This window comes from Thalassophryne amazonica, unplaced genomic scaffold (genome assembly GCF_902500255.1).
Source record: "Thalassophryne amazonica unplaced genomic scaffold, fThaAma1.1, whole genome shotgun sequence".
NCBI classification, from domain to species: Eukaryota; Metazoa; Chordata; class Actinopteri; order Batrachoidiformes; family Batrachoididae; genus Thalassophryne; species Thalassophryne amazonica.
This window is the reverse complement of record NW_022986305.1, coordinates 139,329-152,026: the sequence shown is the minus strand read 5'-3', so window position 1 is coordinate 152,026 and position 12,698 is coordinate 139,329. Positions and strand designations below refer to the sequence as shown.

The following is a 12,698-nucleotide window of genomic DNA, read 5'->3' as shown; positions in this document are numbered from 1 at the left end:
AGTCCGCGCACGTCTCGACACAGCCTCCGTACGGCTCCGGAGGGCTTATGTATGCTTCAGGGGATGGTGGGGGGGGTTCGTTGAACGACCAGCGGAATGTCTGTTTCAGGCCTCCGGTCAGCAGGAGGAGGTGCTGCAACAGCGCCCTGAGCCTGCGCTTCCACCTGGGCGGTGAGAGCCTCCATCCTCCGACTGAGAATCACATTCCGCTCGGTGACTAAGTCCAACCGAGCAGTGAAAGCGGTTAAGATTTGCTGCAGCCCACCTAACACGGCTCCTGCTGACGCCTGTGCACCTCGCTCTTCCATTGGCTGTTCAAGCGATGGTTGACGCCCCTCGGGATCCATGATGCTGGCCGAGAAATCCTGTTGTGAAAGTGTAGTGACACGGACCCACAACAGGGGACGTTAATGAACGGACAATGGATAAGCCAAAAAGTAACAATTTAATGTTGTGAATCGCACAATAACAGACAATAACAGAGGATGAGGATGGTCAATCATACACAAGGTGATGTGTGGGCAGGCTCGAAGATAGAAGACGTCTGGCCAGAGAAGAGCCAGATCCCACACAGTTTCCACCGCCAACGGATCTGAAGAACACCAGAGCCAGCAAGTCCTGCGCCCCAGGTGGCCACTGTCTTCAGCAGTCAGACCCGGTACTGCTGGCAGAAACAGAAACAGTTAATGGTGGGTGTGTGAATACACACCCAGCAATCTTTCAGTGCTTAATTCCTCCAGGAGGGAAAACCTCCACCTCCAATCACACACTCGTGCAGCTCCTGTCTAACCATTTACCTGGATGGAGTGTGGAGCGAAGCCGTCGCTCATCGCACCTGACGCCAATCCAACAGACCTTAGTGACATGAAATTTAGGGTTCCACAGGGGTCCGTCTTAGGCCCCCTGCTTTTCTCCCTTTATATAGCACCCCTTGGGCACATATTATGCCATTTTGGGATTACCTTTCACTGCTATGCTGATACTTAGCATGTGGCGCATGCCGATAACTGCTGGTAATCTCGTTCACATAAAATCCTTAGAAGATTGTCTTGCATCAGTGAGAAGTTGGATGTCTAGAAACTTCCCACTTTTAAACTCTGATAAGACTGAAATGATGGTTCTTGGTCCAGTGAGACATCGTGAGAAATCACTTGACAAAGTGACAAAGTCTGCGGTGACAAAGTGAGGAACCCTGGGGTAATTTTTGATCCTACATTGTCCTTTGATCTCCACATTAGAAATATTACGAGGACTGCTTTCTTCCACCTGCGAAATATAGCGATGATTCGTCCCATCCTGTCTATGGCTGATGCTGAGACCCTGATCTATGCATTTATTTCTTCTTGATTGGACTACTGCAATGTTCTATTTTCTGGTTTACCACAGTCTAGTTTTAGGGGTCTCCAATTGGTTCAAAATGCTGCAGCCAGACTTTTGACACAAAGCAGAAAGTTTGACCACATTACACCCATTTTGGCATCCCTTCACTGGCTTCCTGCCCCAGTGAGATCAGATTTTAAGGTTCTGCTACTAGTCTATAAAATTGTTCACGGACTGGCACCTCCCTATCTAGCTGACCTAATTAAACCTTACGTACCGGCCCAGGCTTTGCGTTCTCAGGGTACAGGACTACTTTGTGTCCCTAAGGTGAATAAGAAGTCTGCAGGTCATAGAGCTTTCTCTTATCGTGTCCCTGTTCTGTGGAATGATCTCCCTCTGTCAATAAAACAGTCAGATTCTGTGGAGACTTTCAAGTCCAGACTTGAGACGCACTTATTTTCCCTTTCGTATGGCTAGCATACTCATATGGCTAGCATTTAGTCTTTTAATTCATTTTATTAGTAAACGGAGCATGCCGCGACCTCAACTTTACCTAAATTCTGGGTCTTTTAGTGAAGCTCAGGGCTAGAGGCCGGTGATCACCTTAGTATTTCTTCAGTTTTTCTTGTTTAATGCTGGCAAATTATACGAGGTCTGTTAGAAAAGTATTGGACATTTTTATTTTTTGCAAAAACCTGATGGATTTGAATCACGTGTGCTTGCATGAGCAAACCTTGAACCTTCGTGCGCATGAGTGAACTTTTTCACGCCTGTGGATTGCGTCATTTGCTGGTAAGCAGCCTTTGTGTGGGACATGTGTTGTGCTCTCGGCGGATTTTCATTGCAAGGAAAATGGTGGAATGACTGGAGCAGCACTGCATCAAATTTTACCAGAAACTGGTAAATGGTGGAAACCATTCGGAAGATTCAGACGGCTTTCGGTGACGATGCTATGGGCATCACACAGATTAAGGAACGGTACAACCGGTTTAAAGAAGGCTGCACAACCGAGCCGCGCTCTGGTCGGCCATCAACATGCTGAAATGACCAGATCATTTCCAAAGTGAACGCTGTGATGATGTGGGACCGTCGTGTGACTGTCCGAGAAATTGCGGAAGAGGTGGACATCAGCACTTTTTCGGCACATTCCACTGTGACAGATTTGGCCATGAAAAGAGTGGCGGCGAAATTCATGCCGATACTGACGGTGGAGCAAAAGCACCTTCGTGTTGAAGTCTCACAGGACATGCTGGACTCCGAAAAATGATGTCCACCTCCTCCACAATTTCTCGGAGAGTCACACGACTGAAAAGTCACCGAAAGCCATCTGAATCTTCCGAATGGTTTCCACCTGGCTGTCACCCAGTTTCTGGCAAAATTTGAATTACAAATTTGAATTTGCAATGAAAATCCGCCAAGCGCACTACACACGTCCTCACACAAAGGCTGCTCACCAGCAAATGACGCAATCGACAGGCGTGAAAAAGTTCACGCAAGGTTCAAGGTTGGCTCATGCAAGCACACGTGATTAAAATCCATCAGATTTTTGCAAAAAATAAAACAGTCCGATACTTTTCTAACAGACCTCGTACTGAATTTCTTGTCTTTCTGATGCCTGATTTAATTTAATCTATTATTAGACTCAATTGGCTTTGCTCAAAATGTAAATGAGTCCACCCACCACTTTAATCATATCTTAGATCTTGTTCTGACTTATGGTATGGAAATTGAAGACTTAACAGTATTCCCTGAAAACTCCCTTCTGTCTGATCATTTCTTAATAACATTTACATTTACTCTGATGGACTACCCAGCAGTGGGGAATAAGTTTCATTACACTAGAAGTCTTTCAGAAAGCGCTGTAACTAGGTTTAAGGATATGATTCCTTCTTTATGTTCTCTAATGCCATATACCAACACAGTGCAGAGTAGCTACCTAAACTCTGTAAGTGAGATAGAGTATCTCGTCAGTAGTTTTACATCCTCATTGAACACAACTTTGGATGCTGTAGCTCCTCTGAAAAAGAGAGCTTATATCAGAAGTGCCTGACTCCGTGGTATAACTCACAAACTCGCAGCTTAAAGCAGATAACCCGTAAGTTGGAGAGGAAATGGCATCTCACTAATTTAGAAGATCTTCACTTAGCCTGGAAAAAGAGTCTGTTGCTCTATAAAAAAAGCCCTCCGTAAAGCTAGGACATCTTACTACTCATCACTAATTGAAGAAAGTAAGAACAACCCCAGGTTTCTTTTCAGCACTGTAGCCAGGCTGACAAAGAGTCAGAGCTCTATTGAGCCGAGTATTCCTTTAACTTTAACTACAACCCCTGGCAAAAATTATGGAATCACCGGCCTCAGAGGATGTTCATTCAGTTGTTTAATTTTGTAGAAAAAAAGCAGATCACAGACAAAACTAAAGTCATTTCAAATGGCAACTTTCTGGCTTTAAGAAACACTATAAGAAATCAAGAAAAAAAGATTGTGGCAGTCAGTAACGGTTACTTTTTTAGACCAAGCAGAGGAAAAAAATATGGAATCACTCAATTCTGAGGAAAAGAATTATGGAATCACCCTGTAAATTTTCATCCCCCAAATTAACACCTGCATCAAATAAGATCTGCTCATTGACATTGACCCTATGCCATGACATTGACCCTATGTGTCTTTTTGCAAGGAATGTTTTTGCAGTTTTTGCTCTATGGCAAGATGCATTATCATCTTGAAAAATGATTTCATCATCCCCAAACATCCTTTCAATTGTCCAAAATATCAACATAAACTTGTGCATTTATTGATGATGTAATGACAGCCATCTCCCCAGTGCCTTTACCTGACATGCAGCCCCATATCATCAATGACTGTGGAAATTTACATGTTCTCTTCAGGCAGTCATCTTTATAAATCTCATTGGAAAGGCACCAAACAAAAGTTCCAGCATCATCACCTTGCCCAATGCAGATTTGAGATTCATCACTGAATATGACTTTCATCCAGTCATCCACAGTCCACAATTGCTTTTCCTTAGCCCATTGTAACCTTGTTTTTTCTGTTTAGGTGTTAATGATGCCTTTCGTTTAGCTTTCTGTATGTAAATCCCATTTCCTTTAGGCGGTTTCTTACAGTTCAGTCACAGACATTGACTCCAGTTTCCTCCCATTCGTTCCTCATTTGTTTTGTTGTACATTTTTCGATTTTTGAGACATATTGCTTTAAGTTTTCTGTCTTGACGCTTTGTCTTCCTTGGTCTACCAGTATGTTTGCCTTTAACAACCTTCCCATGTTGTTTGGTCCAGAGTTTAGACACAGCTGACTGTGAACAACCAACATCTTTTGCAACATTGCGTGATGATTTACTCTCTTTCAAGAGTTTGATAATCCTCTCCTTTGTTTCAATTGACATCTCTCGTGTTGGAGCCATGATTCATGTCAGTCCACTTGGTGCAACAGCTCTCCAAGGTGTGTTCACTCCTTTTTAGATGCAGACTAACGAGCAGATCTGATATGATGCAGTTGTTAGTTTTGGGGATGAAAATTTACAGGGTGATTCCATAATTTTTTCCTCAGAATTGAGTGATTCCATATTTTTTTCCTCTGCTTGGTCTAAAAAAGTAACCGTTACTGACTGCCACAATCTTTTTTTCTTGATTTCTTATAGTGTTTCTTAAAGCCAGAAAGTTGCCATTTGAAATGACTTTAGTTTTGTGTCATGTCTGTGATCTACTTTTTTTCTACAAAATTAAACAACTGAATGAACATCCTCTGAGGCCGGTGATTCCATAATTTTTGCCAGGGGTTGTAGTAATGACTTCATGACTTTCTTTGCTAATAAAATTTTAACTATTAGAGAAAAAATTACTCATAACCATCCCAAAGACGTATCGTTATCTTTGGCTGCTTTCAGTGATGCCGGTATTTGGTTAGACTCTTTCTCTCCGATTGTTCTGTCTGAGTTATTTTCATTAGTTACTTCCTCCAAACCATCAACATGTTTATTAGACCCCATTCCTACCAGGCTGCTCAAGGAAGCCCTACCATTAATTAATGCTTCGATCTTAAATATGATCAATCTATCTTTATTAGTTGGCTATGTACCACAGGCTTTTAAGGTGGCAGTAATTAAACCATTACTTAAAAAGCCATCACTTGACCCAGCTATCTTAGCTAATTATAGGCCAATCTCCAACCTTCCTTTTCTCTCAAAATTCTTGAAAGGGTAGTTGTAAAACAGCTAACTGATCATCTGCAGAGGAATGGTCTATTTGAAGAGTTTCAGTCAGGTTTTAGAATTCATCATAGTACAGAAACAGCATTAGTGAAGGTTACAAATGATCTTCTTATGGCCTCAGACAGTGGACTCATCTCTGTGCTTGTTCTGTTAGACCTCAGTGCTGCTTTTGATACTGTTGACCATAAAATTTTATTACAGAGATTAGAGCATGCCATAGGTATTAAAGGCATTGCGCTGCGGTGGTTTGAATCATATTTATCTAATAGATTACAATTTGTTCATGTAAATGGGGAATCTTCTTCACAGACTAAGGTTAATTATGGAGTTCCACAAGGTACTGTGCTAGGACCAATTTTATTCACTTTATACATGCTTCCCTTAGGCAGTATTATTAGATGGCATTGCTTAAATTTTCATTGTTAAGCAGATGATACCCAGCTTTATCTATCCATGAAGCCAGAGGACACACACCAATTAGCTAAACTGCAGGATTGTCTTACAGACATAAAGACATGGATGACCTCTAATTTCCTGCTTTTAAACTCAGATAAAACTGAAGTTATTGTACTTGGCCCACAAATCTTAGAAACATGGTGTCTAACCAGATCCTTACTCTGGATGGCATTACCCTGACCTCTAGTAATACTGTGAGAAATCTTGGAGTCATTTTTGATCAGAATATGTCATTCAAAGTGCATATTAAACAAATATGTAGGACTGCTTTTTTGCATTTACGCAATATCTCTAAAATTAGAAAGGTCTTGTCTCAGAGTGATGCTGAAAAACTAATTCATGCATTTATTTCCTCTAGGCTGGACTATTGTAATTCATTATTATCAGGTTGTCCTAAAAGTTCCCTGAAAAGCCTTCAGTTAATTCAAAATGCTGCAGCTAGAGTACTGACGGGGACTAGAAGGAGAGAGCATATCTCACCCATATTGGCCTCTCTTCATTGGCTTCCTGTTAATTCTAGAATAGAATTTAAAATTCTTCTTCTTACTTATAAGGTTTTGAATAATCAGGTCCCATCTTATCTTAGGGACCTCATAGTACCATATCACCCCAATACAGCGCTTCGCTCTCAGACTGCAGGCTTACTTGTAGTTCCTAGGGTTTGTAAGAGTAGAATGGGAGGCAGAGCCTTCAGCTTTCAGGCTCCTCTCCTGTGGAACCAGCTCCCAATTCAGATCAGGGAGACAGACACCCTCTCTACTTTTAAGATTAGGCTTAAAACTTTCCTTTTTGCTAAAGCTTATAGTTAGGGCTGGATCAGGTGACCCTGAACCATCCCTTAGTTATGCTGCTATAGACTTAGACTGCTGGGGGGTTCCCATGATGCACTGAGTGTTTCTTTCTCTTTTTGCTCTGTATGCACCACTCTGCATTTAATCATTAGTGATTGATCTCTGCTCCCCTCCACAGCATGTCTTTTTCCTGGTTCTCTCCCTCAGCCCCAACCAGTCCCAGCAGAAGACTGCCCCTCCCTGAGCCTGGTTCTGCTGGAGGTTTCTTCCTGTTAAAAGGGAGTTTTTCCTTCCCACTGTTGCCAAGTGCTTGCTCACAGGGGGTCGTTTTGACCGTTGGGGTTTTTCCGTAATTATTGTATGGCTTTTGCCTTACAATATAAAGCGCCTTGGGGCAACTGTTTGTTGTGATTTGGCGCTATATAAATAAAATAGATTTGATTTGATTCTGTTTTTTCTCTGTTTAAGGTGCAGCTCCATCCAGAGATGGGTGTGGTATTTGTGCTGTTGACCCTCCTGTCCTGTGCACCAAAAGCATTTCCTGTATATTCATTTTGGGAATTGTTCTGTAATTTATGTTTGTATCATGGCCCAAGCAAAGGGTCACCCCTTTGAGTATGGTCTGCTTGAGGTTTCTTCCTCAGAGGGAGTTTTTTCTTACCACTGTTGCTCTGGGGGTTAGTAAGGTTAGACCTTACTTGTGTGAAGCGCCTTGAGGCAACTCTGTTGTGATTTGGCGCTATATAAATGAAAAAAAAAAAAAAAAATGAAAGTTCGTTCCTTAATTAGTGAATAAATGTGCAGGAGCTGGCAGAAACATGTCTACATTCCCCGCCATGTTGACACGTCTCTGTTGACTACTCCTTAAAGCGTGTCGTTCATTGCTAGTACACATAGCAAACTGTCCTTCTGATGGGAGTTCCAGCTGTCACAAGTTATGTGTTCACTTTGTCGATAGTGACAATAATTAGAATGATCATGATGATGATGATTCTGCTCCACGCAGGTGAACTATGACCACATGCACCAGTGGCTCAACCACAAGTGGGATTTCATCGTGATGCAGGCCACTGAGCAGTACAAGTAAGTGAGACAGCTGTCCACCCTCTGCTGCACCAACAAATACTCAGCCACTGGACAACTGAGTGGTCTCACTCTGTCTTCTGTACACTTTCTTTTGCTAAAATATTTCTTGATTTCCACAATGACCCCCCCCCCCCCCACACACACACTCACCACCCTCAGTAAACCCTGGACATGTCCCTCTAAAGTGAGTGAATAGATAAATGAATCCATCTGCTCCTGTTTGTTAACACATGAACTTAGAATCAATAAATATCATCATCGAATAACTCACTAATATCATGTACGACAAACACTTTGATTCACCAGAACAAACAAAACACCACATTTGTTTGTTTGTATAACATCCTGAAGACAAGTTGGCCACCTGCTGAACAGTATGTGGATGTGGGCTTGATGATGGATTAGAATCAGGTGTGGTTGTTGGTCAGAGAGTCAGAGCTTTCAAAGGTGAGATACTGGTTTGTGTGCATTGGTTTTCAGATGGCTGTCCTCCTCAACATGTTGTTCTGACTTGATGTTGTCGTCCACCCGGTTGATGTGATCAAAGATGTCATCTGCTGCCCTCTTCACCTCCCTCAATTTAGAAATTTTATTTTGGTTTTAGAATGTTAATCTTCTATAAAATACAATCTATTTAACTGTAAAGTAATTGTTTGTATGTATGTGACAGAGGAATATTCACACTTTATTTGTACAGCATTTCAGTTCAAGTTGGGGATCGGTTCTGTTGAGGTGGTTTTGTGTTCTCTTCTTGTGATTATGTCCCCCCTGTCATGTTTGAATCTCTGTATGTGGGTGTAATTATCTTCATTGTGTCTCTTTGTCTGGTGTGCTATGTTATGTGTGTTATGTTCATCCCAGCTGTCTGTTATGGGTGAATGTGGGAGTGAGTGTACTAGCATGCCTCTTCCCCCATGTCCTGCGTGAGTGTGTGTGTGTGTGTGTGTGTGTGTGTGTGTGTGTGTGTGTGTGTGTGTGTGTGTGTGTGTGTGTGTGTGTGTGTGTGTGTGTGTGTGTGTGTGTGCGTGTGTGTGGTGCATGCGGCCATGCACAGTTGCCATGGTTCTGCCTGACAGCTGTGTGTGGTCCCCTGGGGGTGTATGTGAACAGTCACGCCTCTACTCTTGTTCGGTCTTGCCCTTGTGTGACAGCTCTGTGTTGCCCCTGTGTTGACTCCATGTCCATTTTAGATTTCTCGTAATTATTGTGCTCTTGTCCGTTATTATTTTCAGCCTTGTGATGTTTTCTGTTATTTTATTGTTCCATGTTAGTTCCCATAAGAGTTGCACGTTATTTGTTGGTTTATTTTCCAGTCGGGCTGTCCGTTTAGTTTTCATCTTTGTGCACATTGATTTTCCCCATGTGTCCCTACTGGTCCGTTTGCCCTTGTCACACCTGTGTTAATCAGTTCCATTTGTATTTAGGCCATACCTTAGCGTTAGCTACTTGCCAGTTAGTCATATGTTTTCCTGTGTCTTCTGTCAGTTGCTGCATTCTCCCAGTTCCGTCCATCTGCACCTGTTTGTCCACGTTAGTAAGTGTACACCTTGCTCGTTTTTGGGCAGTTGTTTTTGTTACCTTTTTGTTTTTTACTCGCACTCTGACTGTGTTGGTTTAGTTCTTTATCACCTGGGATTGTTGCTCATGTTTGCATGTTTATTGTCACCTATGGATTAAACGCTTAACCCCTAACCCTCGTGTTTAGTGGTTCTGACCGTAACACAAAAAACACCACCACAGCCCAAGATCTACCTCAGACCAAAGGATTATGTGATTTTGCCATCAGACAAAATATTTAAATACATAACTAATCCTTTTAATCCAGTAGTCCCATAAGTATCAGGTGGATCTGGTTCACACCAACAGCAGCCAAGGAGTGAACATAAGGATTTTTTTTCACAGGGTATTAAGGTTGTTGAGATCTCAGATTCTGAGACTGACATGGAGTCTGATGCCATCCAAATCCCCGGTTCTGGACGGCATCAGGCTCCATGTCAGTCAGCAGTGGAGAGCAGCAGCAGCCAACGTCCACCGCCGCGTTACTCACAGAGTGCACCTGTCACTCAGGCATGCACACACACTCTTACAACAGGAACGCCCACCTGAGGAGACATGCGTGCTGGCTGGTGCCTGACTCCGCCTATGCTCACTCAGGTGCTGGTCCCCATTGTCCATGCTAGCTCGGGTGCTGGTCCCACTGTGCATTCAGCACTCAGTGTTCTATCTGCATGTCCTCGGCCATCCACTTGTCTGCTCCTCCAGGCATGGCTCCTCCACGGGCGGTCGTCCTTTCTCATCCTCACATACCGCATCCATAGTACTTCCTCCTCATGGCTGCACTCTTTGCTGTTCTCTGCTCCTCTTTCTGACACTGGCTACACTGCGACCTCCTTGCCCCAACTCCTTCTGGCTCCCTCCAGCTCTTGGCCACTGGTGTGTGTGTGCGCTCACAGAAGTGAGATGATAAAAATAAATGTGAGAAATTCTGGGTGCATCATAATGACCTTTTACTCACTGTGTCATGTTGTTTCTTAATCACAGTCACTTATGGACATAATTTTTAACAAGCTCAGCACAAGAACCAGCATCAAACATTTTCAGGTTGCACACTGTGATGGCAGTAATGCTTTCCATTTGCAGTTTCCCTGTTCTACCACTAGATGCCGTGCATGCACACAGTCAGAGCTGTGCATATATTTACACACATTCATAAGAACAAACTGTTAAATTGCTCGCTTTGCATAGAAATGCTCATATGTGCGGTATCAGCATAAATCTGTACAAACCACTGATAAATGACAGAATCTGTTCTGTGTGTGTCTGATAGGGCAGGAAAGGAGAGGATGAAGCCAGATCGCGTGGTCTTTGACTGTCAAGAGAGGGCGTACTGGGTGGTGAACAGGCCACCAGTGAGTATGGATGTGATATTTCCCTTCTCTGGTCCTCTGGGAGGCCCACTGCTTCAGCACACAATGAAAGGCTGAACAGACCCTGGACTAAACAGGAAGGCTGGGAAGACACGGACCAGGGTTGGATTGAAGAGTGCACACCACTTTTGGAGGACAGCCCTGTGAATTTATTTTGATATTTATTTGTGTCCAGCCTGGAACGCACTCTGCTTTGGTCACTGGAGTGGATCGTCTTATTGATCCCAACGACGACGAGGTAACAGGTCAGTGTGGAAACACAGACAACATGTAAGACAGCACGAGTCATTCAGCTTCAGCAGACTGGCTTTGTTTTTCATAATGTTTTTGTTGTTTGTTTGTTTTCTTCATTACTTGTTTGACTGGCATCTGTCTCGTTTTGTCTTTATTGTCATCCTTGCTTGTTGGCTGGCATCTGTCTTGCCTTTGTTGTTCATTAGCTAGTGTCTGTTTTCTTTGTCTTTGTTGTCCTTGTTGTTGTTGGCTGGCATCTGTCTTGCTTTGTCTTTGTTGTCCCCATTGCTCATTGGCTGGTGTCTGTCGTGCTTTGTTTGTGTTGTCCTCATTGCTTGCTTGCTAGTGTCGTCTTTGTCTTTTTTCCCTTGTTGCTCATTCTGGCATCTGTTTCACTTTGTCTTATTGTTGGTCAATGTCTGTCTCTTTGTTGTTCATATTTTCTATCTAATTTGTCCATATTTCATGTTTTATTACTTATGATCTTGATTTGAGATATGTCCCGGTGAGGATCCATATGTCCACTAAGTCAAAGGTCAAGTCAAGTCAAACTCAGCTTTATTGTCAATGCCATATGTATCGGACATATACAGGATTGAAATTGCAGTTGTCATGGTCTGCCCTTGTCCAGACTTATGTTATGGTTTTGTCCCCTGTCTGTGTCCTTTTTCCTTGCTCTTTGATCTACTGTTTGGTGCTGGTCTTTGATTTTCTGTTTATTATTCTGCAGTCACTGGTTTTATTATCTGTTTGTTATGCTTTAACCACATGTTGAGTTCTGTTGTAGTTTCTGGTCCAACCTTAATTTTCTTGTTGATCTCTGTTCAGTTCTTACCTTGTTTTCTTGGTTTGTTTGTTTGTTCCTGTCACATGGGGGATTATTTCATGTTTGGATTTTTGCATTTTCTTTGTTTTGTGTTTGGGTTTATCTTTTATTTATTTAGGTTCTGTCTGCTTTGTGTTTGTCTGAATGCATGCTCTTTGGGGGTTTGGGGTTTGGTCTGGGTGCCTTCTGTTTGCCATGCCTTCTTCCTGATTGTTCTCACACATCTGTGTGTCTCATTGTCTTTGTTTAGTCTGCCTTGTTGTGTTCGACCCCGCTTTGTTTTTGAACCTTGCCTTATGTCACAGACATTGAGCATAGTCTCACTGTGTTATGAACTTTGCTCATATTTTGGACCACATCTCTGCCTCTCATCTGTCTGCTACCTCCGTCTGGCTGATTGTCTCACTGTGTATTGAACCACTGCCTGAATTCTGGATAAAGCTTGGGACTCCAGCGAGGGCCGTCACATCTCCTCCTCTCTCCTCTATCTCTGCTCCAACCTTCAAAGTCCCTACTTCACCAGACTGTGAATTCTTCAAACTATATTGGATTAACCATGGAACTGATCAGCTGGTCTCTGAACGCTATTGACACCATTTTTTCTACAAGAAGATCAGGGGCGGGGGACCCTGCCTGCCCAGATGGAACTTACCCTGCGGGCTATGTTCTCGATGCATGGGAGACGTGGCGTGCCGCATGCTTTGCGCCATTCTCTGTGGAGGACGAGGATTTATTCATATTTGGTTTCATAGTAGGAGGGCTGGTACTTATTGGCTTATGTACTGCCCTGACCTACTGGAAGATTGGCAAGATGGCTACCGCCAAAACCACGA

At 43.0% G+C, this 12,698-nt stretch overlaps 1 protein-coding gene across 1 annotated transcript in view; it reads left to right on the top strand.

The window, feature by feature from the left end:
• Positions 1 to 12,698, top strand: part of LOC117506023 (regulator of G-protein signaling 9-like) — a 150,383-nt gene that overhangs the window by 13,373 nt on the left and 124,312 nt on the right. The window contains exons 2-4 of the mRNA XM_034165562.1: positions 7,799 to 7,875; positions 10,706 to 10,787; positions 10,981 to 11,043. Coding sequence (XP_034021453.1) covers positions 7,814 to 7,875; positions 10,706 to 10,787; positions 10,981 to 11,043 — 207 coding nt within the window. The 5' untranslated portion in view covers positions 7,799 to 7,813. The remainder of the gene's footprint in view (positions 1 to 7,798; positions 7,876 to 10,705; positions 10,788 to 10,980; positions 11,044 to 12,698) is intronic.